The sequence below is a fragment of the Vulpes vulpes genome, chromosome 10, assembly GCF_048418805.1.
Source record: "Vulpes vulpes isolate BD-2025 chromosome 10, VulVul3, whole genome shotgun sequence".
Taxonomy (NCBI): Eukaryota; Metazoa; Chordata; class Mammalia; order Carnivora; family Canidae; genus Vulpes; species Vulpes vulpes.
The window spans coordinates 74,206,539-74,233,873 of NC_132789.1; the positions used below are offsets into that span (position 1 = coordinate 74,206,539).

General features: G+C 37.0%; 1 protein-coding gene across 4 annotated transcripts in view; it reads left to right on the forward strand.

Moving 5' to 3' along the window:
- Positions 1–381: 381 nt before the first annotated feature.
- The window catches only part of NEDD1 (NEDD1 gamma-tubulin ring complex targeting factor), a 46,610-nt gene continuing 19,656 nt past the window's right edge, over positions 382–27,335 (forward strand). Inside the window, exons 1-8 of one of the 4 annotated variants that reach the window (XM_026013065.2) lie at positions 382–485; positions 2,828–2,971; positions 4,811–4,905; positions 7,330–7,446; positions 10,903–11,043; positions 23,789–24,018; positions 25,632–25,833; positions 26,215–26,410. In XM_026013065.2, the coding sequence (XP_025868850.1) occupies positions 2,836–2,971; positions 4,811–4,905; positions 7,330–7,446; positions 10,903–11,043; positions 23,789–24,018; positions 25,632–25,833; positions 26,215–26,410 (1,117 nt within the window). In that variant the 5' untranslated portion in view covers positions 382–485; positions 2,828–2,835. Of the gene's footprint in view, positions 486–636; positions 735–2,827; positions 2,972–4,810; positions 4,906–7,329; positions 7,447–10,902; positions 11,044–23,788; positions 24,019–25,631; positions 25,834–26,214; positions 26,411–27,335 lie in introns of those variants that run through there. The other 3 variants (XM_026013062.2, XM_026013064.2, XM_072724630.1) reach the window with 3 other exon arrangements.

The window sequence follows — 27,335 nt, forward strand, 5'->3', positions numbered from 1 at the left end:
TCTTTCCTAAACCCATATCCGTGCTCATTTCCCTTTCATCTATTTTTCTTCCCGGGTTAGCTTTCCTTTGAAGCAACTGGCAGTCCCGCTCTTCAGTTCGTGACTATCTAAGGCGGCCTCGTAGCGAGCGAGCGTAAGCTCCCCGAGGCCAGGGACCGCGGAGCTCGCCGCGCGCCGGCCTCCCAGGCTAACCCGTCGCCGCGCCGAGTCCGCCTAGCGCCGGGGGCTCGGCGGGAGGGCGGCGAACAAATGCACAACAACACTGCAGCGTCCACCCGCCGAGGCTGGGGCGGAGGGAGCCGCCGGGAGGCCGTTCCCACCGCCCGCGGGGACCGCGACCTCCGCCCCGCCCCGAGCAGCCCGTCCCCCTGACGCCACTCGCGGGCGGGACTTCCGGCCGCCCAAGTTTAACCGTCCGGGCGGGAGCCGGAAGCCCAGCGCCGGAGCGGGCCGCGCCGTGGCCCCCGGGGTGCCGCGGTGGAGAGGTGAGGTTCCGGGGGGCTCCGCGCGCTGCCGCCCGCCGCGTCCTTGCTCGCTCGCGAACCCCGCCAGCCTTCCGGCCACCCCGGGGAAGGGTCGGAGGCCCCCAGGCCCCGCGCGCCCCGGCCCGTCCGGTGCTCCGGACAGTTGTCGGGCAGGGGCCGGGGCCGCGGGGTTGGCGCGGAAGTGCCCTGGAGTCGCGGGCCGGGGGCGCGCACCTCGGTGGGCCACGGTCCCCGGCTCGGCCCTGAGAGGTGGGCGGGGTCGCGGGGGGGGGGGGGGCGGTGCCGGGAGTGGGGTGCTGTCCCCCGGAAAGTTGGCCGCCTCTCCGCCGGCCGCCTGCCCCTTGTAGCTCCCCTCTCGGGCTCGCATGCACCTCAGAAGGTAACCCCGGCTGAGCAGTTCTCCTGCGAGGAAAGTGCACTTCGGGCGGAGGAAAGTTGAAGAACTTCTGTTGCAGCGAAGGGCTGTGGTGGATTGTGGGTTTTTCCGCCCTGTAGGCGCTGTCCCTAAATTCGGGTGGGCTGTCGCCTGCCGCCTCGCGTCCTGACAGCTCACTTTGATGGGACCTTGTTGGAGACGCTGATGTAATCGGTGCCTCTCCGTTAGGAGGTGCTCCGCTCCCCGAAGGCGGAGGTGGGGCAGGTGGTCCCCCTCCCCGTCCACTCGAAGGGAAGGGAGCGGACATCCAGTGACTGCCGCGGTCCCTGGCACCTGACTTGGGGGCCGATCCTTTGAACCCACTTTTTCTCAGGCTTCACTTATATGTCACCTTTCCGCGCTTACACCACACGGCTCAGCAGGAGGGTGTACCATTGTAGTAAAGACATTTTTCCCCCCCAGTTGTGTGTACTGGGTTTAAGAGACCCCCTTGGCAGCATGCACTTGCACCTTGAGCAGGGAACCAGCCGCACGTTACCACGTGTCAAGGCCCCAAATCCAAACACGGCCGGTCTGCATTTCAACAGATGACTGTCGGCGTTTGGAAACATTGTACTTAGCGGATGCGTGAAGCATAATGAACCCCATACGTGACTGTCCTGGTTAAAAAAAGTTTTAGTCTTTTCATAAGCACATTAAAAAAATTCTTTTTTGTCTCTTGAGAATCAAATGGGCCCTATAATTTATTACACCTTTTAACTTGGCCTCTGAAATAAGATATACTGGACATAAATGTGATGCTTTGTTGGTGACTTGGGACTCTGTGACATCGCTAGTATTGTGTTGTAGTCTTAACACTCCACAGCAGGAAGGTGTGGAGGGTATAGTTCTAGGCCCTGTTCCCTTCCTTTTTTCCACATATTTTTGAGCAATTTTTTTTTAAGATTTTATTTATTCATGGGAGACACACAGAGAGAGAGGCAGAGACCTAGGCAGAAGGAGAAGCAGGCTTCCCTTGGGGACCCCAATGTGAGACACGATCCCAGGACTCCCGGGATCAGGACCTGAGCCACCCAGGCGTCCCAAGCATTTTTTACTGACTGGTCTGGCATTGCTTCTACTTGCTGTTCTTGTGTATTTGAATTATATACTGTGAATAAATAATATGCATGAGGGCATTGTAGAACAAATATTGGTATAGGGGCTTAGTGACATCTCTTTTGGCTATATTTGCTAATTTAGGAGTTATTGGGAAAAACTGGAGTCATTGGATTCTGACCCGCAGGGATGTTACAGTTTATCATACATTTTTAAAAGACATAAGAAGTTTTCTAGCCAACAGTTATTTGATTACTTGTGTGCCAGGAACATTTCAAGACTGATCGTAAACAAGACAAAATCCATTTTCAGGATGTTTGTTTTGTTCAAGTCGGGAGAGGCAGACATTGTTAGGAGAATAAATAAGAGTTGCAAATAGAAGATGCCATGAAAAAAAAAAAATGAAACTGCATAAAGGGCAACTGGTATTGGCTGTGTTAGCCATGGTGGTCAGGGAAGGCTTTTCTGAGGAGACATTTGAGCTGAGACTGAAGTGAAGTGAAGGAGATGACCACGGGAAATCTGGGGAAAGCACATTCCAGGCAGAGGGGGCAACAGATGGAAAGACTAAGGCAAGAAGGCCTGTGAGTCTGGTGGCCCTGGGGAAGAGGAATAGGACAGTTTCACCGGAGCCAGGTCATGTTAGGCATGCCAAGGAAGTTGGATTTCGCTATAATTGCTGTGGAGAGCCATTGGAAGGGTCAAATGGAGAGAATGTGATTTTAGAAGGATCATTCCAGCTACTCTGTGGTGAGCACCCCTTCTGGAACAAAAGTGAACCAGTAGAGCCTCTTGATTTAGATTAGATCCTTCATTTTGGCCTGTCCTTGATTGCTTTTTTAAATATATTGTTTTGAACTATTTGTAGGTGCAGTCATGCAGGAAAACCTCAGATTTGCTTCATCTGGAGATGATATTAAAATATGGGATGCTTCATCTCTGACATTGGTGGATAAATTCAGCCCACACACATCACCACATGGAATCAGCTCAATGTGTTGGAGCAGCAATAGTATCCTTTTTTTTAAAATTTTAATAACCACTTATTGTTAGGTTAAATAACTGGTATCAATGAAACTTTTACATGTGCCTAATAAAAAATACATTTTGCATAGCTATGAAAGCTAGATAGATAAAGTGAAATAGGGGTTTCACTTTATTGTTTATTACAGGTGCATCCTAAAAAAAATATATATTTTATATATGTATAACTATTATAACTAGATACAGACCATAGAATTAGTTTTGTTATCAACAGTTCATCATTGAACCCTAACGGCATAAGGTAGGTAATGGTGAGAAAACTTCTAAAAGATTTTGGAATGAGTTTTCGCATCTACATTTGGCTATTTATGGATCTGGTCTGTATTAAAATTAAAGACAGAACTCAAAGGCAGAAGCGAAGTTGGGGGAGGAGATAAAAAATAAAGTTGTGCGACATTCTCATCTTACTCATGTATTCTGTATTTCTCTTTCTGTGTATGATGAAAAGTATGATTTCTGAAACAGAAATTGTCTAGATTTAATTTTCCAAGCTTTTTGTGTTTCTGATTTCCACTCCCTCTGTTTTAGTAATCTTCTAAATGTGGGTAAAATAAACGAGCGAAAGAAGCTTAGAAATCAGAATTTCTCAACTTTGCACTATTGGCATTTTGGGCTAGATGATTCTTTGTTATGAGGATTGCTGTGTGTATTTTAGGATGTTTAGAAACCTTCCTGGCCTTTACCCGCCAGAAGCCAATCGCCCTCAGTAGAACCACTGCTGTAAACAAAATACTATGAAAATGTTATATAAACTTGGTATGCTAGAAATTATCATTCTTTTGTATAACTTAAACATACAGACTGTTTCTTAAACAACAAATTTTTAACATACGCCTGACCTTATAAATATCAAATTGATATTGTTTCCTGATGAAAGTAAAAGTATCAAAGCTTTAAAATATGACTGATTTATGAACAAAAAACAAGTTTTCACACCCAATCTAATTATTCTTGCAAATTTGCAATAAAAATGATTAATTTTCTTACTGAATTAAATATACCTCTTTATCATTCCTTGATTTTGTATTAAAGTAGCAAAGTAAATTACTTTGGTGCTCTATTAATCAAACTGGTGAAGGGAGTACATTTTTGAAGGACTCTTCAGATGGGTAGTGGGGGGAAAATGTTTTAAAGAGAGTGACGGATATGTGAGGTTGCTTCTGTCTATTATTAGGTTTTTATTATGTGTAGAGCTTAATTTCCCTGTTACTGTATAAGAGAAAAGCAGTTCTTGATAAGATTTGTTAGTTTGGGTTTATTTTTATTCCAAGGAGTTTTATTAGAGTTGGCATTTGCTGATAAACCACTTAATGGTCTATCAACAAAACTGATGTGATTGTGAGGTAGTGTGGTATGATTTTTGGAAACTGGTCAAATTTTTTATTTGTTTCCTAACTTAAATTGGTACCAAGTACTGTGTTAATAAATAACTATCTTGAGCAGTGTTTATAGATGAAAAGGCTGATTGATATTTGCTGATGTTGCTTTTATCGTGATCTCATTCTTGAAGGATAAAATTAGACCTTCTGGCCTATTCTTTGAAAATGGAGTAGTATTTCACTTGGGTAAAATAGCTTTCAAGTAATAGCAAAGCCAGAGAGGATAGGTCTTCCCTGTGGTAGTAGTAAAGAGAATTACTCTTAGTAATTAGTAACCTGAGCCATTTGTGAAAGCTGATATATAAGCTATATTCATTTCCTTGTCTTCTTAGGTTAGTGCAGTGCTTTTATCATCACAATTCTTGCAATAATAGTCTAGTGCTAGAGATGCTCATGGATCGTTTGATGCTCCATAACTCTTCATTTAGATAACTTTCTAGTGACAGCATCTTCCAGTGGTGACAAGATTGTTGTTTCACATTACAAAAATAAACCTTTTCTACTTTTCGAGCTTGGCGAAGGGGTAAGTGATTTAAAACAAAACAAAACAAACAAAAAAAAACGTTTAAAATTAAATCTTAGTTCTACTTGGATGGTAATTGCTTCTTATAATGCTTGCAGCTAAATATAAAGGTGTTTAAAAGTATTATTCTTAACCTAAACTCAAAAAAATACAGTAACATTTAAATAAGGTTTGAGGAGATGAGTACTAAAACATCTTTAGGTAAAATAATAGTGGATCCTAGGGGAGCAATCAAGGACTTAGATTCTGTCTACTTGTCACTTGCTTTCTCCATCTCTCTGTGGGAGATTAAGATTCCCTGGTATTGCTGCCTTCTTAAAGCCCAAGTCCTACCTAGGTCACCAGGTTGATTTGACCTTAAGAGTCCTAATGATGTAGCCCTGTCCTTACAGGACCATCAGCTAAGACCCCTGGGTGATGGTAGCTTCTGCTTTAGCTTCTGTCCTTCTGGTTACTGAGGGGCGTGCCTGAGTCTCCCCAAGATCTCCTGAAACAGGGTGGCTTTGTCAAACTGAGCTTTGGTCCCAGAGCATTTGAATGAAGTTCTCCCTGCATACTGTTTTCTCATCCTTTAGTTTTTACAAGTTAATCCCTCTGATTCAAGATAATGATAGTGGCCCCATTTTCAGTCACATATATTCCTTGGAAGCTAATTTTTTTTTTTTTTTTTTTTTTTTAAGAATAAGGTTTAACTAAAAAGGTACAAGTAGTTGTTAGCTTTTTCTCAATTTAAGGCTCAAAGTTTTCATAGCAGGCATTAAAGCATTATGAATTGTCATAATTTTATACACTGGAATAGGTAAGGTAGCTCACTTGGAACACAGAAGGACAATGAAATATGACCTCTCATCTAATTTAAAAAGGACTTTTGATTTCCATCCATCCTTTCCTGAAGGTAGGTGGGATTGATGCAAGCATCAGTTCTAGCCCAGATACGCTGGAGGCTGGAGGGAGAATGTCTGCTATGGGTAGATAAGGAATTTGAGACATACTGCCTCAGTTATGTAAAACTGAGGAAGAGAGCATCTCTGGTTGATAAAAGGCAAACCGTGCTCTTCAAGAGCAGGTACAACATCTTAGTCACACTCACAGATACTCATTGTGAGAAAAACTTGAAAACCTCTGTATTTTTAGCCATTTATTCCATAAATATTTATTGAGTATCAATATGCTCTAACGAAGCTGACATCCTGGTGGTAGAGAGTGAACTACTAAACAGAATACCCAGATAGTGAGTAAGGTGTTACACAGAGAACTGAAAGAAGATACTGAGCGGGGCAACATTAGGTGGCCAAGGGAGGTCTCCTGAAGGGGTGGCATTGAAGTTGCTGTCTGTCAGTCAGAAGAAGTCATTAGCCAGAGTTCAGGGACTTTAGGTTTCCAGGCAAGAATATTTGTGTAGAAGCCTTGAGGCAAATACAGGGCTGATACATTTAAGGAATGGAAGAAGGTCAGTGAGGCTGGAGAATTAGAGTGTGAGGAGGAAAATGGGGAGAGACCAGGTAGGAAGAGATTTGAAAGGCAGGTTAAGGAGTTTGCAGTTTATTCTAGGGATGATTGGAAGCCATCAAAAGATTTTAAATGGGAGAGTCATGATCTGATTTGCCTTTTGTAAAGGTCATCCTACATGTGAAGCATAGAATGTAGGGGAGTAAGGTTGGAAATGGGACAACCAGTTAGGAGGCTGCTGTTAATCGTGGTTCTGTAGGGTTTGGATTAGTATGCTGGTAGCAGTGGTAGATAAAGGGGATCCCCTCTGAGGTTTATGTTAGGCTTGGAGTTAAAAGAACTTATGATAGATGGCAGGGAGGGAGAAAAGAAATCAAGGATGATTCTGGACTTTTATCTTGGGAAACTGAGTGGATGATGCCTTTACAGATGTGAGGAAGAGTGTAGAGTCAGGTTCTGATGACCTGATGTTTGAGACCTGGACTCCTTTTGGGGAGACTTTGTTGTGAGACTTTGGGCAAATTATTTTGTGCTTTTTATGAACGTTCCCCATCTGTGAGAGAAGAGGTTTAGACATCCTTTATAATGTCTCTTCTGCATTTAGTGTTTTCTGAGCTATGGGTTGATTCTAATTAAAGATATTCTGTGAAAGTGCAAGAGTGGGTTTTATTAAGGGGCAATAGTAAGGGCAAGTAAGCTATGACGGGAGGCCAAGACTTGCTGGTGTTCCTAAGCTTCCTCTGTCCCCTCTGTTCTCTGGAGGAGAACACCATTATGGTTGAGTTCCTTGAAGCCTTTTTGAACTCCTTTTAAGCTGTTAGATGCATGTGGAAGATGATGACAGGTCAATCTAAGTCTTATCATGTTTATAGCATTTAATTCAACATATATAAAGTGCTTAGTAAGTGTTGAATGGGACTTGAAAGTCAGCTCTGAGCTCTATGAAATTAAAACTTTTTTTTCTTTCTCTAATAGCAAAAACAGACATGTGTCAGTTTAAATTCTACATCTATGTATTTGGTAAGTGGAGGCCTAAATCACACTGTTAATATTTGGGATTTAAAATCAAAAAGAGTTCATCGATCTCTTAAGGTAAGCAACTTGTTTTTTCTTAAATCCTTATAAGTAAAAAAGTATCTGAGGATGTTTAGTTACCAGACTTTTAATTTTGAGCTTTTATGATAAAAATAAGATGTTTCAGAGTTGAAGTGAGATTTGTTAGGGAAAATAAAGATGCTATTTAGTCAGATTTTTTTTTTTTTTTGGTCTATTTTTGCCTCCATGTATGTCACTAATGCATATTGTTTGTGTTTATTTTTTATTTTTATTTTTTTTAATTTTTTTATTTATTTATGATAGTCACACACAGAGAGAGAGAGAGACAGAGAGAGAGGCAGAGACACAGGCAGAGGGAGAAGCAGGCTCCATGCACCAGGAGCCTGACGTGGGATTTGATCCCGGGTCTCCAGGATCGCGCCCTGGGCCAAAGGCAGGCGCCAAACCGCTGCGCCACCCAGGGATCCCTATTGTTTGTGTTTAAAACTTTTCCCTAATTTTTTCACTTAGTTCCATTCTTTTTGAGTTAATCACTTCCTTAATTTTTTCTTAAGTGAATTGTCATCAGAGATCTTTTTTTGAAATCTCTTTGAAAATAATGAGAGTGGTTTTGGGATGGTTGTAATAGACCTACTAATCAAAGTTGGGCATTGACTTCTTAGTTCTCTAATGTATTTGGTTGCTGCTATTTCTGTTATTTTTGTGTGTATATGTTTTCATTTTGGTCATGAAATATTTTCTAAAATAATTTACTATTTACAATTAGTGTTTCTTTAAATACTTAGCTTTTTTACAGTTTTAGAAAATAAAAATAGTCATCACATGAAAGCTTCTGCATTATGATCTTTTTGGAATTCTGCTTCTACTATTATGTACATTTAATATTTGGAGACTGATCTTTAAATTCATTTTTCATTTTCATATGTCTTTTAAAAAACTTTTAATATGAAAAATTCTACACATTGATACATATACCTACGTACACATATTCATTGTCTGGCTTTGATGATTAGTTCATGACCAAGATTATTTTATATGTGCTCTTATCTACTCTCTAATCAGATTATTATATAATCTCACCCTCACATTAGTTTGAAGCAAATACTAGACATCATTATCATTTTGTTAATGTCAAATGTCGTGGAGTTAATTCTTACTAGGGAAATTGTATATAAAAGAGAATTTCTTTTAGTTAAACAGAAGTGTAATCCTGTAATTGCTGTTTAAACTCTTACCTTTGGAAGTTCATTATTTCAGATATTAGCTAAACTTTGAAGAGTCTTAAGGAAAATTGAAGAGTTGCCAATAATGAGAATAGTTAGCTTTTATTGAGTTCTTTGGTATGCCAGCCACTGTGCTTAACATATGTTTATTCTGTGTGCCACAAGAATTCTGCAAAGCAGGTAGTACTTTTTCGTATACCTGTGGAGGAACTCTGGTTCAGGGACGTTAAAAAACTTTTTCTATGTAAAACAACTAGTAATGACAAAGATGAGATGCAAACTCAGATATTATCCATGTTTAAGCTTTTAAATTATGAGAATTAAAGCTATTTAGAGGGGTATACTTACTATGAACAGAGAATAGTTTACAGAAATTGAGAAGAGATAAGAAGTCTGTGGCCACTTTTGTCGCATGTTCTCACTTTAGGAGCATCACTTAACCCTGTACTTTTACGGCATGGCAAAATTCTACTTATTTTTCCATCCTCAGTTTTCCCAATTACTCCAGATCGTTTTATCTTCTTTCTTACTGGTTGCAACTCCTAGAGTACTTCATTTCTTTATTCATTCAGTTAGTAAGTATTTGATTGACTGATTGTGATAGTGGGAAATCTAATCTTTCACCTTTGGGTCTCTTCTCTGCGGTCCTCTTCCTGGGAACAGTTTCTGGCACTTGGTAGGTGCTTATTGCATATTTACTGAATGACTTATTTTTCCACAGTCAAAATAAGGACGACGCTTGCCTCTTTATAAAGTCATACAAATTGTATTGGACCCCGTGTTCTTAATTTTCCAAATGGGAACAATGCACTAAATGTCCACTGTCTTTTTTTTTCTTCTCATCAGACGTTTTTTTCCTCAGGATAGCAGTTATTTCATTGACTTAGGAAGGGAATAAAGTGTAAAGATACCTCCAGACATACTAGACGGACCATTTAAAAAATTATGATTACAAGGGGAATATTATAGCTACTGTTCTTGATACTACATTAATCTAATTATTAGATACACAAGTTAGTTTGTTTATACAACAGCAGAGGGGCACCTGGGTGGCTAAGTGGTTGAACACCTGCCTTCGGCTCAGGGCGTGATCCCAAGGTCCTGGGATCGAGTCCCACATGGGGTTCTCCAGGCGGTTCTCTGCAGGGAGCCTACTTCTTTCTCTGCCTGTGTCTCTGCCTCTCCTTGTGGGTCTCTCATGAATAAATAAATAAAATCTTTAAAAAAAAAGAAAAGAAAAGATAAAACAACAGACTGTTAAAAACTATACTCCTAGCCCTGATCACTTTTCTATGCTCCTGCTAGATATCTCTAGTTTGATGTTGGAAAATACAGTTTGTTTAAAACCAGTTTTGTTTCCTCAAAGTGAATTCCCCTTTGGATTGGGAGACAGCCTAGTACCCTGAGAGGGAAATAGGCTTTGGAGTTTGGCCTGGAATTGAATCCTAGATCTGCTTCTTAGTAGTGATGTGAGCTTGCACAGATTTCTTAGCCTTTCTGTGCCTCAAGTAGTTAACTAATCCATAAAAAGAGAAAAGTGACCTTGCCTCCCAAGATTCTTCTGAGGACTAATAAGAATTCCTCATGTTCCCAGCAACAGTAGGCATTCAGAAAGTGGAAACAGCTACGTTACCTCTAAGTCATGCCTTGCTTGTTCTGGCTTTGGGGCTTTTTTTTTTCTATCTGGTTTTGCGTGTCTAGTTTCTTTCCTCTTCCCCTACTTATCACTCATTTTTTCTTTTAAGGTTGAACTCAAGTTTTATGTCTTCCCCACTGCTTCTTCTGTCAACTCAGGTCACCATGATGCCTCTTTCCTAGGACACTTCCCTCCCCTACTCATCTAGCATTCCTTCTGCCAATTTCATGTTAATTTAAATGTTGGGTCTTCCTAGTCTTCCTCATTGAACAGTGATACCCTCGAGGCCAGGGACTCTCCTAATAGTTAACTTGCAGTAAAGGTTACTTGTCAGTGGAAGGTAGACGTAATGCCGTCTAGAAAATTACCTTTCCTTTTTGTCTCTTGTTTCAGAGTACCTGATCATTATTACGATGATAACACCAAGTCTCTGTTCCCTGAGAGGCTTGGTGTTGAACAAATAGTTTCCTACTCATTTGAGTAATTTTTTTTAAGGTTATTTGAGGAAAATGTTAAAGCAGATATTAGATTTACAAATACATAATATTTTACAATAAATGAAATTTACAAACATGTAAATAAATGTAAGGTGTGAAGGTTATGTGGCAGTGTACTTACTTTCATTTCTTTCAGGATCATAAAGATGAAGTAACTTGTGTCACATATAATTGGAATGATTGCTACATTGCTTCTGGATCTCTCAGTGGCGAAATTATTTTGCACAGTGTAACCACTAATTTATCTAGTACTCCTTTTGGTCACGGCAGTAACCAGGTACAGTATGTATTTATTCAAATCAGAATTGATAAGGTAGATTTTGGATTACCTTACATAAATAAATGAATTTTTAGTTTTCAAAATTAAGTACTTTAAATTTGCATTTGGCTTGCTTGAAAAACTTAGAGCTAGCTATTTTTTAATGGTATTATTTAAAAATGTTCAAATAACAAGCTAATTCATACTAGATTATGTTTATATGAGTTCAGTTATGCCATTGAAAAGTCACATGCTCCTAGAATATAACTGTATATAACAAAACGCAAACAGTTGTTGGTAGGGTGAATCTGAAACGTGGATATTAATCTTTCTATGACATCACAGTTATCATAGCTCAAACTATGTCAGCTACAAGACAGATACTTCATAAATTCTGTTTGGTGGACATGGATAGTTGAGTGTGTTTAGGCACAGGATAAATTGAGCTTTGATTTTTGTGTAAGTATATGATAGTCAAAGTACCAAAGCTTATTTATGATGTACTTTCAGATTAATACAGAAATAGGGAAACTTTATGAGGGAAAATTATTCAAGTAACTTTTTTCTTTATAAAACATTACTCTGTAGAATTTGTTAAAGAATAAATGCAGTTACTCAAGAAATGTAACTCTTGGCCAGCTTTCCATGAAATTATCTACAAAAATTTCCAGTGAGGTGCAATCTCTTTTAATCCTTACTTTTTTTTGTAATCACTTTGGCCATAACTATTATTAGATGAAATATGGGAGCTCTTCACTTTTGAAAAGCAGTTTTCGGAATCATTATTTGAATAGTATGTAGTATTTAAGGAAAATTTAATGGATATTAAATGATACAGAAAAAAGTCTTCTCAAGTTTCATGTATTGGGGGAATAAAAAATATAAAAATGATTTTGGTAATTGATATAAAAACAATCTTATGGTGATTCAGAACAGTGAGAGAATTATCTGGGAATAAAATAGGGAAAATTGAAAGGGAGGATTTCATCTTTGTCTAATGCTTAAATGATTTTTGTTTTGTTTTATTTTTACTACAGTATAAATTGACTTCTTTGCTAATTACTTGATTCTAATTTATATTCGGGTTAGCTCTTTACATTCCCACTTTATAGCTGGAACCATGTCTTATTTCTTTGTCCTCAACCATTATATGGAAAAGATCTAATAAATATGTGAATGGATTTATAGATGACAAAGATCTTAATAGGTTAGTACAGAACTTTGGGAAAAGGATATTTTATATGTAGGAAATCACATGAAGAAAAACAAGGACTAAGGAAGGTTTTTATATAGGGCCAATGTGAAAAAAGATTGGAAAGGAAAATATGGACATAGTGTTGATGTGGAACTCTGAATGCCAGACCAAAGATTCAGCTTTTATTTTGGAAGGCAGTTGAGGAGCTAATCAGAGTTTTTGATTAGTTGAATGTCAGAAACCCTAGAACCTTGAACTGAAAGAACGCCTTTACAGGTAATTTCACTTTCTGTATTTTATGGATGTGGAAAGTGATTTGCCGCAGAGAATATATTAATATTGTCCTAAACAAAGGAGGTAATATTTTTTGCCATTCTTTGTTTGGTTATTATTTGTATTTTGATGAGACATAAAACCTTAAGCCCATAGACATTGGAACTAATGTGAAAAAATCTTACTGTTCACATATCTTGCTTTTTAAGGAAATTAATTTTCTTTCTTGCCTTTTTTTTTTTTTTTAAGATTTTTGATATATTAGAAGCATGACACATTTAGATTTAGAGGTTCTGGGCTGACTTTTTAGTAATATAAAAGTTAGGCCAGATACCTACCATGTATATTCTTACATTTCAGTTTTTATTGTATCTTGTGAGAGAGTTTTGTTGTTGTTTTTTTTGTTGTTGTTGTTTTTTGTTTTTTTTAGTTAAAACCAGATATGAAGGAATAGTTTTGAAAACATTAGGTTAAGTTATTGCTCTTGGCTTTATTATGTGTAAAGTATTTAGATTTCTAAAATTGAGATATAACTTGCATAATAAGGCGCATACATCTTAATTATACAGCTTAATGAATTTTTATATCTACATATACCTGCATAACTACCAGGATCAAAGTATAGAACATTTTTGGCACATCAGAGGACTCCCTCTTAACCCTTTCTAGGCACTACATCTATTTCTTAGAATAGGATATGTCTGGTTTCTTTTAGTCTTCATTATGTTTGCTTTGATGCATGAAATAGTGGTTCATATTGTTTTACTACTGTGTAGTTTTCCATTGTGTGTATATGTCACAGTTTGTTGATGGACATGTATTTTGTTTCTAGTTTTTAGCTGTTACAATAAAGCTGCTGTGAATATTCTTATGAATGTCTTTTTGTGGACATATATTTTCACTTGTCTTGACTAAATATTCAAAAATGGATTTTGCTTAGATCTTAGTGTAGGCATCATGCTTTACTAAAAAAAAGCCAAAAAGTTCTCTAAAGTGCTTGTGCCATTTTACACTTCTACCAGCAATGTTTGTGAGATTCACTTGGGTCACATTTTTGCTAATACCAAGAATTGCTTATCTTGTTAATTATAACAATTTTGATGGTTGTATAGTGGTATCTTATGGTTTTAATTTTTGCATTTCTGCATGTTGGATAAGTTGGGTGTTTTTTCATATGACTTCTTTTGTGAAATGACTGATAAAGTCTGTTCTTGTGACAAAATACTTGTGTTTCTTCTGATAGATTTATACTTTATTATATATTCTGGATGGAGTAATTTTTTGTATATGCATGTTGTATATATCTTCTTTTAGCCTACAACTGGCCTTTTAACTCTAATGCCTTTTTAAAAGAATGAACAGAAGTTCTTAGATTTAATGAAATCTAGTCTAGTATATCACTTTCGTTTATGGATGCTGCTTTTTGTGTCTTGAAAAAATCTTGCTTGCCCCAAGGTCTTAAAAATAGTGCCCTTTTGTTCCTTTTAGGTAAAACTTTATTGTTTTACCATTCCCATTTATGTCTATTATAATCCATTTCAAATTAATTTTTGTGTATGGTGTGAGATAGAGGGTTCAGTTTTCCATACAGGTATGTAATTATGTCAGTATTATGTATTGCAAAAGACCATCTTGTTGCCCCTGGGGTGACTATAGGTAATGAGAGGTTTGGAGAGCATTTCAGCAAAGGTACCACCTTTGTAGAATTCTTACTACCATTTCTTGTGTTTCAAGCACTATGAATATTGCTTTACATTACATTTTCTAATTTAATCTTTGCTACTCACTTGTGATATGTATGTTATTTTCATTTTATACATGAGGACTTTTAGATTGCAAGACTTTTGAGTATTTTGAAGATCTGTTCTGTAAGAGTAGTACCACTGTTTTTGTTGGGATCTCTTTCTAGCTCAGGAACAGCTGAATGTATAAAGATTTGAGAATCCAAAGCTTCTGGGAACTTTGCAGTATTCTCTTGTTACTTTCAGCATATTTTGAAATCCTGTGTGACAGGTCACTGTATTGTTGGCTTTCAAAGGATTTTCATTGATTATTTGCATAGCAAAACTGAATTTAAATTATCTTCTGGTTGAGGAAACAGTAATGCTCTAGGCTTTCTCTTGTGCAAGGTTACCTGAGATTTTCCTGTGTCTGCTGCCCCTGCTAGCACAGGTCAGAGTCTCTATAGGGTCTTTGGTATCATTCTGTATCCCAGGTCCCACATTTATTTGGAGAGCTAGCTGTGCAAATTTGGGCGAGTTACTAAACTCTTGAGCCTCCTTTTCTTTATCTGTTGAATGAGAATGAGAATATACTTTCAGTAGAGTCATGTTTTTGTTTGTTTTGAGGGCTAAACGAGATGCTGAGCGTATTTAGCATCGGTCCTAACATTTGGTAAGAGATCAGGGAACTTCAGTGTGGGCTTTTAATGAGTAATCATGTTAAATCATTAAAGTAACTTCTGTGATTCACTTTCCCAAACTGGTTTGAGTATATTTAATGTATTCCCTCCAAATCCCTGCTGTTTGCCAGGTATAACTTGACCTCAGTAATCATGTTGCATGTGTTAGACTGACTTATGAGAAGGAGAGCATTAAAGAAAGTGAAGAAATTGAACTGGAGTATTTTAATTTTTCTGCTTTCCCTGGAACATATATTTGTATATTTTTTTGTGTACTGTATTATTTTTTGTATACTATATTATTTCATTTTCCTTAGCTTTTTTTTTTGTGAGGAAAGTCATAGTTTTCATGATTCTCTATACTTATTATTTCCCTTTTATGAGTATTATAATTGAAATTTTTGGAGTGATTTTTTTGTTTTTTCCTATAAATTATTTTGTTATGCAGTATTTTATCTATTGGTTTCTAGAAACGTAGAATTGCTACTTGAGTGTTCATTTAGATTTCTCAAAATTCATTTACGATTTTAAATATATTAAATATTCATTTCTTAAATTTAGTCAATGTTCATAAAAATTTAAGTCTGCCAGAAAATGGACATAATTTTTATGTTGGTCAGTTACTATAGGTAGGGTCTAGGTGTTGGGAAAAATAGTAGATAGGGCACATCGAATGATTAAACATTTTAATTTTTGTTTCTATGAACAATCAAGAATTTGAAATATTTAAAAATCACCAAATTGATTTCTTAGCAAAAGTGACAAAAACCTGGAGTGTCATTGAATCAGCATTGTAATACTGATTTCATAGTGGAAGTGAAATTCCCTGAATATATTTAGATCTTAACTTTGGAGTGTCTGAACTGAATTGAAGCTGTTAGTTTTATGTGGATCACTGCAGGGGGGAAAGAGCCTTACTGCCTCTGCAGAACTGCAGGGGCTGACAGACTTCCTAGATTACAATTGTATGTTGCCCTTTGGCAGGTTCAGCAGTGTGAGCTCACAAATAGGTTAACCTGTGCTGCCTTTCCCAAACTGCAGCCCTTTCAAAGCAGTTACAGAGTGGATCTATTTTATTGATTCCTTAGACTTAAAAATGATCCTAAATGGAGCAGGTTATTTGTGAGATTTTAAATAATAGTCTATTTAAAAAAATAAATATAATGTATTTCAGTATGTGTTAAATGAGTTCATTTTATTCAATGTAATTTTTGACATTTTAGGTATAGATTTCATAAGTATTAGTAAGCATGTTTGGTATAGAGTCTGGTGAGTGTAAATAATTAGTAGTTACACTTAAAAATAATTATTATTTTATCAAGAATGAGTTTAATTTTAATTAGGGTAGCTTGTTTGTCTGGTTATATCTTTACCCATATAATTTTACCACTCAGAGGGTTTGGCTGACTACAAAACTTTATTTCTAGAATGGTGGTCTCCTTGATGTTATACAGGAACATTTATATATAATGTTTGCATAATAATATGTCCTCCATGTATTTTTTTAGTATTTGTGTATATTTGTCTAGTCTGTATAGTATGTTTTTTGAACAGTTTTATAATTGACATGTTGGCATAAAATAAACTTCTATATCTTTAATGTAGATACTTTTTAAAAGCTTTTTTTTTTTTCATTCTATTATCTGTCTTCCAAATTTTCTGTAATGGGAAGAATGTTTTCTTGCAATGTTTCTATAGTTCTATCTTCCCTCCATGCAGTTAATAACCGTTCTGTCGGTATAGTCTTGTTTTCTGCCTTTTTTACAGTAGGGTTCCATCCCATTTTATTAGGTGAGAATCCCATTTTATTAGTATTCATAACCATAATTTTTTTAAAGATTAATATATTTATTTTAGAGAGTGTACACAAGTAAGGGGGAGAGGGAGAATGGGAGAATCTTAAGCGGATGCCACACTCAGTGTGGAGCCCAACGTGGGCTTGATCCCACGACCCTGAGATCGTGACCTGAGCTGAAATCAGGAGTCAGATGCTCAACCTACTGAGCCACCCAGGTGCCCCCATAACCATAATTTTTTAATGGCTCTATAATATTCCATTGTTCAAATGCCACAGTTTAAACATTTCTGTATTTTAGGTATTTTCCAAAATTTTATAATCACAAAGAGTACCATACATTAATATTGTTTCCATAAGTATGTGTTTTCTGCTTTTTGATTTTTCTCTGAGATAAATTCTCTTTTGATGTAACTCAGTAGCAGGGTCACTTTTTTTCCCCTTGAGGAACTTCAGTGTTGTTACTCCCATCATTTTTGGTCTCAAATGTCTGATGGTAATTTAAGTATTTTTTCCTCAGAAGTCACTTGTTTCTTTTTCCCTAGGTGTCCAAAGGATATTTTTTTTTCTTCTATAAAGTCCAGTAATTTTATTAGACTGTGTCTTGGTATTGGTCATTCTGTATTATCATTCATGAGGACTTGGGGTTCTCATTTTATACATAGTTTCAGATCTTTTCTTTCAAGGAAGTTTTTTCAAATTCCTTTTCATATTTGTTATTTTCCTTATGTTTGTTTTTTCTTTATTAGATCTTCACTGATTTATTACTTTGAAATCATTTTAACTTTTTCCTTATTTTCGATTTTCAAAAATTCTTTCCTTTTTGCCTGTCTCTAAGGTCTTATCTATTGTGTTTATTAATTCTTATATTCCTTTTAAATTGACCTTCATTTTTGAAGAGGCTTTTAAAATTTCTAATTCTTTGCTGAGTTCTGACATTTCTAAGTTTTCTAATTCTGATTTATATTGTTTGGTAGTGTCTTGTATCATTTTATTTTCTTTTTGGTCATCTCTTGAGAATGCCTTTCTTCTTGTTCTCTTTGTCCTTCTCATAATAACTTTGTAGCTAGTTTCCCTGAATTTCTACACAGAGATGGGGCTCAGGGTATCTTTTCTAGCCTTACAAGAGCTCCCTCTTGTTTTGATTTAGTTTTGTTTTTGTTTTAATGGTGACTCATTTCCTGAGGTTGCCCAACTTTGTTCCACTCACTCACTTGCAGTTGAACTTCTGCTCTCCTCAGCTTTGTTGACTCCATCCTACTCAGGTTTGCTCCCACTCCTACCAGTGTCTCCTTAGTGTGGTGCCCTGACTTGGGAGGAAGGCGTCTCGACTGCTCAGTTTGGGGAGTTTATTGCAGCTAAACTTCTCTAGCCCTTCATACCTTTCTGCAGACCTCTGTATAGTTCCACCAATGCAGCAAATAATCCTGGTGTCAGCTGATGTTGTCAAATTGGCCACCATGCTTTTTTTTTTTATGTATCTATTGGCTACTTGGGGCTTTTCCTGTTCTCATATCTGTCTCAGACTCCCTGTTACTTCCTGCTGTTTCCTTTTGCATAGATACTAACACTGTGAAGGACTTGTGGCTGCTAATTGTTTGACTTACTAACATGACTCAGGGGATATCTGATCATCTGATTTTGTTGTAAATGTTCATGGGATTTTAGTTTTGCTGTCTGTAACACTCACACACTCACACTCACACTCACACTCACAGTTACACTCATTGCACTAGGGATCCCCAACACCAAGTTTAATGATTCACTGGGACTACTACAACTCAGCATATAATCATATACATGGCTATGATTTATTACAGTGAAAGGGTACAAAGCAGAATCAGTAAAGAGAAAAGGTGCCTGGGGTGAAGCCCCAAGGAAACCCAGTATAGAATTCGAAGCATCCTCTCTCAGTGGAGAAGATGTACTTAATTTCCCCAGCATCAAATTGTGACAACATGTATGAAACGCTTCTACCAAGGAAGCTCATTAGAGACTCATTGCCCAGGGTTTTTATTGGAGGCTAGTTAGTTACATAGACACCCTCTATCGAAATTCCAGACTCCCAGAAGGAGAGCAGGTTTTCAGCCATGGTTCAGCCATAAGCCATATATTTTACACAAACAGTGTAGGCACAGTGAGCCACTTTTATCAGTGAGTGGCTCTTACCACTTAGGGTAGTGGGAATTCTCCCCAAATCCTAAGTTCCCAGACACCAGCCAAGGGCCAACCTTGAAAAATAGGACTTTGTAAGGATAGGCAGTTCAGGCTTACTTCTTGTCTTTTCTGTGTGCGTGTTCATACAAACACAAATATACGTAGGGGAATTCAGAGACATATTCAGAAACTCTGCCACCACCATAACAACTAACTTTTCAGGGACACCTGGGTGGCTCAGAGGTTGAGCATCTGTCTTTGACTCAGGGCAGTGATCCTGAATTCTGGGATCGAGTCCCAAATCAGGCTCCTGCAGAGAGCCTTTTTCTCCCTCTGCCTGTGTCTCTGCCTCTCTCTGTGTCTCTCATGAATAAATAAATAAGTAAATCTTCAAAATAAAAAAAAACACAACTTTTCAGTCTTCAAGTGAAAAGGATTTTAAGTAAGACAAATATGTTCAGATTTCTAGTTTTGAAGAAGTTACTGCTGCATTAATGTGAAGGATGGATAGTAAGCCACTGAGAATGGAAGTGGGGCGTACATCTGGTGACAGTTGATTAGTGCTTGAAGTAAGACACTGCAAATTAAGAGGGAAAGGATGGAATTGAGGGGAAATTATATATTTATGCACATAGGTCTGTGTGTACATGTGTAGTATCTATTGTATGTACATAGTTGCATGTATAGTGTCTAGCATATATATGTATATATACATGTGTATATGCATACACACATATATTACAGAATATAAAGCTATAATAAAATATGAATGTACAGTCTTATCTCTGTGAAGGTAAGGCTTTTCTAAGTATAAGAACAAAGTCATAAGTTAGGGGGGCAGATTTGATAAATTTAAGTATATAAAAACCAAAAATCTGACAAAAAAGCAATATATAAAAATTAACAAAATTGAAAGAAAAATGGGGAAATAGATATACTTATGAGAGCATTAGTATCCTTATTATAGTAAGATCAATTGCAAATTAGTTTAAAAAAATCGTAATAGCCCAATAGAAAATAAGCTAAGTAGATTAATATGCAATTCACAAAAGAAGGAAGACAGATGGTCACTTAGCATTTTTCAACCAAGAACCTTTAAATCATGAACAACAGTGAAATACAAATTCCTTCATAAATTAGCAGTTAGGGTACTTGGAAATTGGAAATAACCTATATGTCCAACGTTGGATTATTTAGATAAGTTGATATGCTCATACATTCATTATTATCCAGCTGTTAAAATCATGTAGAAAATATTAGTGACAATGCTAACTTTATAATAATAAAGTGTGATTCCAGGTTTTCTGTTTATACTTACTGGATACACACAAACATACATTCATGCAGAAGAGTATTTAAACAATAAAATGAAGACTTAAAACAAAATTAAATGTTAACTAGTTTTTTTATAGGTGGTAGGATTATGGATAGTTTTCTCTCTCTTTTTTGTTTATGTATTTTGTTTTTTTATTTCACACATTTATAGCAGGGGCCGACAAACTATGACCCAATAGCTGACCATTATATTTGTAAATAAAGTTTTATTGGAACACAGCCAAACTCATTTATACTGCTTTTGCATACAACAGCATAAAATATTTACTACCTGGTCCTTCAAGAAAAAGTTTGTCAACCCTTGATCTATAGTGAGTGATGTATTTTTTATATTTAGAAACATGTATTCCTTCACAAGCACATGCCATTCTTACATAATAATAATGTATCATAAGAAAAAATGGCATTGCGCTTATAGGGATTTTTTAAGATAATGTTCTTGTAAGTATTTTTTTTTCTTAGAAATAGCTTGAATTTGGAACTAGGTAGGGGCCTAATAAGTGCTGCTGATACTAACATGTATTAGTACTTACTTGAAATATAATTTAGTAGATTAATACTTAATTTATCCAAGTCATTGGATACTCTCTTAATGCTAATCTAAAGACATGATGATTTAATCACTGTAGAAAGGTCAGAAATGTATCAGAGAGAGGGGAGCCATTTAAAGAAATTAGTTTGGCTACTTAAGGGTCTTATTAAAAATATGTATGAAGTATGGTCAAATGGGTACATAAACAATGATGATTGAGTCATGAACCTGTGAGAAGAGTGGCAATTACTACTATGTACATGGCCCTGTGCAGAGATTGCTTAATCCTTAGAACAACTTTGATTGGAAAACAAGAGCATTTTCTGTTTTGTAGATGAGAACACTGAGGTTTGGAGAGTTTAAGTAATTTACCCAAGACCCTACAGAGTTTGGCCAAGACTCTGCTTGAACCTAGGTTATCTGAGAGGAAGGTTTATGGTTGTCATTAGCCTTTTTTTTCTTTTCTTAAAGTGTTGCTATATAGATCCACAAAATATGAGGCAATATTTGGAATTTAGGTTTTGACTTAATTAAGAAATGCATTTTTAGCTATTTATAAGGTTTTGTTATATGAAGTAATAGGCTCCCAGTTCCTTGCTATATTCTAATAGATTCTGGATTATCATATTCCAGTAGGAATCCTGTGGCTAAGAGGTTGAATATTATGTACTTAGAGAATCTGTGAGATCTGTTTTATGGTGTTAGGGTTTTTTTTCTTTTAAGTAAATTCTGCTTGTGTATTTAATCCAGATTTAGATTATATGAAGGACCATAAATATATGAACTCTAGTGTGCTGCAAAGTTTTTTTAAAAATTAATGTTTTAAAAAAAAATTAATGTTTTGCTAGGTTGACACATGACTCTATAGACATTGCAATTTACTAAGGATCTTTCTTTTCCTTTTCTTTTCTTTTTCTTCTTTCTTCTTTCTTCTTTCTTCTTTCTTCTTCTTTCTTCTTTCTTCTTTCTTCTTTTTCTTTTTCCGAGAGAGAGAGAGAGAGAGAGAGAGAGAGAGAGTGCACGAGCACACGAGCGCTTGGGGGTGGAGGGAGGGGCAGAGGTAGAGAGAAGGAGAGAATCTCTCCACATTTAATATGGAGCCCCTGATGCAAGGCTTGATCTGATGATCCTGAGATCATGATCTGAGCATAAATTAAGAGTCAGATGCTTGGGCATCCTAAGTGGCTCAGCAGTTTAGCACTGTTTTCAGCCAGGGCGTGACCCTGGAGACCTGGGATCGAGTCCCACATCGGGCTTCCTGTGTGGAGCCTGCTTTTCCCTCTGCCTGTGTCTCTGCCTCTCTTTCTCTCTGTGTCTCTCATGAATAAATAAATAAAATCTTCAAAAAAAATGAGTAAAATTAAAAAATAAGAGTCAGATGCTTAACCAACTGAGCCACCCAGATGCCTTCTATGTCTTTTATATAGTCAAGGTCTCAGTAGTTTATTTTCCTTGAGTATAGACCAGAGGAAAGATTTGTCTTTTGGAGTGGATATACTTTTGCTTAACAGAAATGCAAAATATAAACCAATGTTTTCTCCTTGTACTCTAACCATATGAAAATGAGGAGCCAAATTTATGCATGCCCATAGTAATTATCTTACCTTAGGGTGTCTGGTAACAAATAGTCCTTTTGTTTCCTTAGGCAGAATTCGTTTTGTATTACTCCGAAATATTTTTGTTGTTAAAGGCTGACAGGTATTATTTTGAAACATCTTAGAAATAGGTAGTATATGAGTTTTTAATCTATAGAAGCTAGTGGTTTCTGTGTGGTTTCTAGTGGTATAGAGAAGCTTTTGGACTATAATAGATAAAACTAGATAGAAAAAACAAAAACAAAAAAACCTTTCAGATTTGACTTTTATTCTGTGCCAGGTCTGTCTGGGACCTATATGTCTAGCTACTATCTGCCTACTAGAGCCTGATTCATAATTTTATCTGGTACTATAACTTAACTCTTTGAAGATGTTTTATAACCAGTTTCCCAGTCTGCAGGTTCTACTATTAATTTCTGTACTTATATTACTCTTTCTGTGCAGGAAAAATTATCTTAAATGTAAAATACTTAATCCCTCAGCTCAGTAAATTACAATATCAGTACAAGTTTGAAAGCAACATTTTAGTAAAAGATAAAATTTATCCAGTTTTAATTCAAGATCTGTTTACTCAAATTGAATCTTTGTTTATTCTGGTCCTGCAGAAGCTAGAAAGAGAGACTGTCTCCACTGCCTTCAGGGATGAGTGTTTAGAGAAAGGCCAATATTGCCCTCAGGCTGATGCTTTTAAAAGAAGGATATAGTCCGTCCCCAGTGTAGAGTGTTGTCAGTTCTTTCCTTGTGGTTTAGTTAATTTTTTATTATGCTTCATGTGTTAAATTGCCGGTACATCAGATGCTCACTCAGATTCAAGCAAATATATCCAAATACCTAAAATATATATAGAAAATAAATTTGAAATACTGCTTATTCTCTGCCAGTGTTCTCTTATACTTATTTGTTTGTTATTTTTTAAAGATTATATTTATTTATTCATGAGAGACACAGAGAGAGAGAGGCAGAGACACAGGCAGAGGGAGAAGCAGGCTCCATGCAGGGAGCCCGATGCGGGACTCGATCCCAGGACCCCGGGATCATGCCCTCTTATACTTATTTGTGATTTGGCTGTGATTAGCTACTGGGCCTTTTATTGTGGTAGATGTTCCTAACCCTGATGAATTAACGTAGTTAATCTCAACTTGGTATTGTATTTTTCCTCTACAAAAGATTAACGTAGTTAATCTCAACTTGGTATTGTATTTTTCCTCTACAAAAGGGGAAAATAAAATTATCTTTATTTTCAAAGATAATAAAACCATGACAAATATTTGATTAGAATATTGGTATGTATTAGGTTCATCTTATAGCCCACTAAGTGATTTTATGGTTGTCATACTTGAAACCTGTTTCTGTATAAACCAGAGAAGTCCTAAATCCCCTGTGAATGGTGTGGTTGATTGTTGGCTGTTATTTATGTAGTTTATTTAAGATGTTCTTATGAATGCTTACAATTACATAAAATTTATTCTTATTTTTATAGTCTGTTCGACACTTGAAGTACTCCTTATTTAAGAAATCACTACTTGGCAGTGTTTCGGATAATGGAATAGTAACTCTCTGGGATGTAAATAGTCAGAGTCCATACCATAACTTTGACAGTACGCATAAAGCTCCAGCTTCAGGCATCTGTTTTTCTCCTGTCAATGAATTGTTATTTGTGACTATAGGCTTGGATAAAAGAATCATCCTCTATGATACTTCAAGTAAGAAGTAAGTGTGACATGATCATTTCTTAATTAAGTAATAAGTAACTATTATCTCATTAGCAGACATATTTGTGATTTGCATAGACCTCTGATTAATGTTTGGGGGATCTAAAGTTTGTGTGCTTGATATCTAAGAGGATAGAATTTTTTCTTTTTCTTTCCATGCAGAAAAAAATATATGAGGTACCAATATTCTTTAGAGTGCATCCAGATGGTAAATGTTGAGGATAGCCTGTTAATGATTGCACATCTTTATTTTAGCATATAGGCATAGTATTCTTTTTTAGAAATATAAATATGTACATTTTAAAATCTATATGATTAATGTGCTTTAAAACTAATTATCAAGAGCAGGATTTCTAAACTATTAACATTTTGGGCTCGATAATTCTTGGTTGTGAGGGGCTGTCCTGGGCATTGTAGAATATTCAGCAGCCACCAGAGGCTAGTGGCACTCCCCAAATTAGCAAAAGTAGCAAAATTGTCCCCAGTTGAGAATCACTGACCTAGAACTGGAGGGTACATCATCTCCTAAGTATCTGGGTCCATTGTGCCTTCTGTCCTTCTTATAGTTATAGGTGTGCTTGGTTCGCTATAAAAAAACAAAAATGGTACAAGAATGCTACAGGTGTATTGAAGACACCTAACAATATCCAAAGACTGTGTGGGAGAAAATGGTAATGTTATGACTAGGGTAGGACTTTCTGTCAGCCCTTGTTAAATTTTTTTATTTTTTTATTTATGATAGTCACAGAGAGAGAGAGAGAGAGGCAGAGACACAGGCAGAGGGAGAAGCGGGCTCCATGCACCGGGAGCCCGATGTGGGATTCGATCCCGGGTCTCCAGGATCGCGCCCTGGGCCAAAGGTAGGCGCCAAACTGCTGCGCCACCCAGGGATCCCTGTCAGCCCTTGTTAAAAGTTTGCTGTTAACTTGTTTTGCTTTCTTCTTTTTAAAAAACTTTTCTTTTTTTATTCTTTCTTTTTGAACTAATTGACTGAACCTTAAGAGTCAGTAAGCATTTCTTTCTTACACTGTGAAAGATACTGTGGCAAAGAGCTCAGCTTCAGCAGTTCAATATCCATATTTCTGTATTAGCTTCATAAGGATCAAGCCATGTGGATTCTGTTAGTTTTTTGGTCAAGAAATGCTCAGCTAAGAGCAAAGTAGCAGCTGCTTCCCTGCAAAAGGTCATAGTCCTCTTGAGACGTGAGCAGTTCAATAAATGGAAAGGGGACAGTTAGGGCCTCCTTAACCCTGAGACGAGAGCCCTTGTTTGTGGAGTAAGACCCGGGAGGCCTGTCACGTTCACTGTCAAAGTAGTAATTACTTAGAGAAGTAAGTGCTGCTTCCAGATGATGTAGACCGTACCCATTGCAAGTGAATAGAAAAATAGGATGGAGTGTTCAGTGCCTTTATATGCCATTCTATTAGAAATGTCTCTCAGTCTAATTCTGAATTTCTGCTTTACACAAATATTGGGGATGCATATTCTAGGTAATTTTGCCAAATTCTAAGTAACTGGTTTTGGTAGATAGCTATCTTGATGTCACATATGCTTATATACTTGTGTATGCTCACATATCTATGTATATATACTTTGTTACTCTTTCCAAAGGCTAGTGAAAACTTTAGTGGCTGACACCCCTCTAACTGCAGTAGATTTCATGCCTGATGGAGCCACTTTGGCTATTGGATCTTCCCGTGGGAAAATATATCAATATGACTTAAGGATGTTGAAGTCACCAGTTAAAACCATCAGTGCTCATAAGACATCTGTGCGATGTATAGCATTTCAGTACTCCACTGCTCTTTCTAAGGTAAGGTATTTTCTTTCTTTTCATTATTTCTGCTTTTACTAAATAAGTCTAGCTCAGAATATCGAAGTCATGTTTTATCCATTAAACACATGTACTTTTACATTATAATCATTTTTATATGAAGGCATTTAAATGATTTTAGTACAAAGCCATTTGATACTTAATTTTAAAACTACTGTTTGTACTTAATTCTCGTGTTTCTCTCTTCAAAAATATTTTAAAAGGGTTTTTGGTTCAGAGGGAAACTCTCCGATCTACCGGCAAACTTAAGATTCGTAAGGGAAATTATATATTTTTAACCTAACAGGGAATTGATAAAATATTAATGTATATTATGGAGCATTAGAAACCTGAGATTTTAAATATTCCATTACTTTTCAGTCAAGTTTAAATAAAGGCTGTTCAAATAAGCCCACAGCTGTGAACAAACGAGCCATTAATGTGAGCGCTAGCAGTGGAGGAGTTCAGAATTCTGGAGTCATCAGAGAAGCAGCCACCACTTCCGTTGGCACACCTCTCCCACAGTCCATGACAACTGCCGGAGGGAAAGGAGCGGTTGCTGTTCAGGACAAAGCAGGTAAATACTCATTATGTATAGTATGTGGTGTTACTACCTGGCACCCCACCCCAATGTATATCAATAGTGCTTTCTTTAAGAACCGAGAACGCAAATTCACTTGTGTATGTAGGTAAAATGGAAGTAGGTTGTGAAAGTGGAAGAGGTGACCATTTTATCTCGAGTTGTAAATTCTTGAAAAATTACTGAAAGGTACTTAGTCTATTTAGCTGAACTTTTGTTGTAAGAAATATTGGTTATTTTAAAAACAGCAGAATGTTTTTACCCTTTTTAAAAAGATTTTAATTATTTATTCATGAAAGACACACAGAGAGAGGCAGAGACATAGGCAGAGGGAGAAGCAGGCTTCCTTTGGAGAGCCCGATGCAGAACTCGATCCCCAGACCCAGAACCCAGGATCATGATCTGAGCCAAAGGCAGACTGACACTCAGCTGCTGAACCGCCCAGGCATCCCCAGAAACTACCTGAATATCATTCCAGACTGGATGACCTTCCATTGTGTCTTCAGATTATTCAGTAGAGAATATGATTCTTTGATGCTGTCATTTTTATTTGATCTGAGTCACAAAAAAAGCTTTTAATGGCTTCTTTTATTTCATATTTCATAATGTAAAATAAGTCAGGTGATGAAGTGAATGTATTTAAGTGCCAAATAGTGCCTGGCACATATTAAGCAGGATAGTAGTAGTTTATTAAAGAAAAATAAACAGGGATGCCAGGGTGGCTCAGTGGTTGAGTGTTTGCCTTTGGCTCAGGGTGTGATCTTGGGATCTGGGATCAAGTCCTGTATCAGACTCCCTGCGGTGGTGAGACTGCTTCTCCCTCTGTCTATGTCTCTGCCTCTCTCTTTCTCTCCGTGTCTCTCATGAACAAATAAACAAAATCTTTAAAAAAATAAATAAAAATAAAAATGTTGTAATTTTA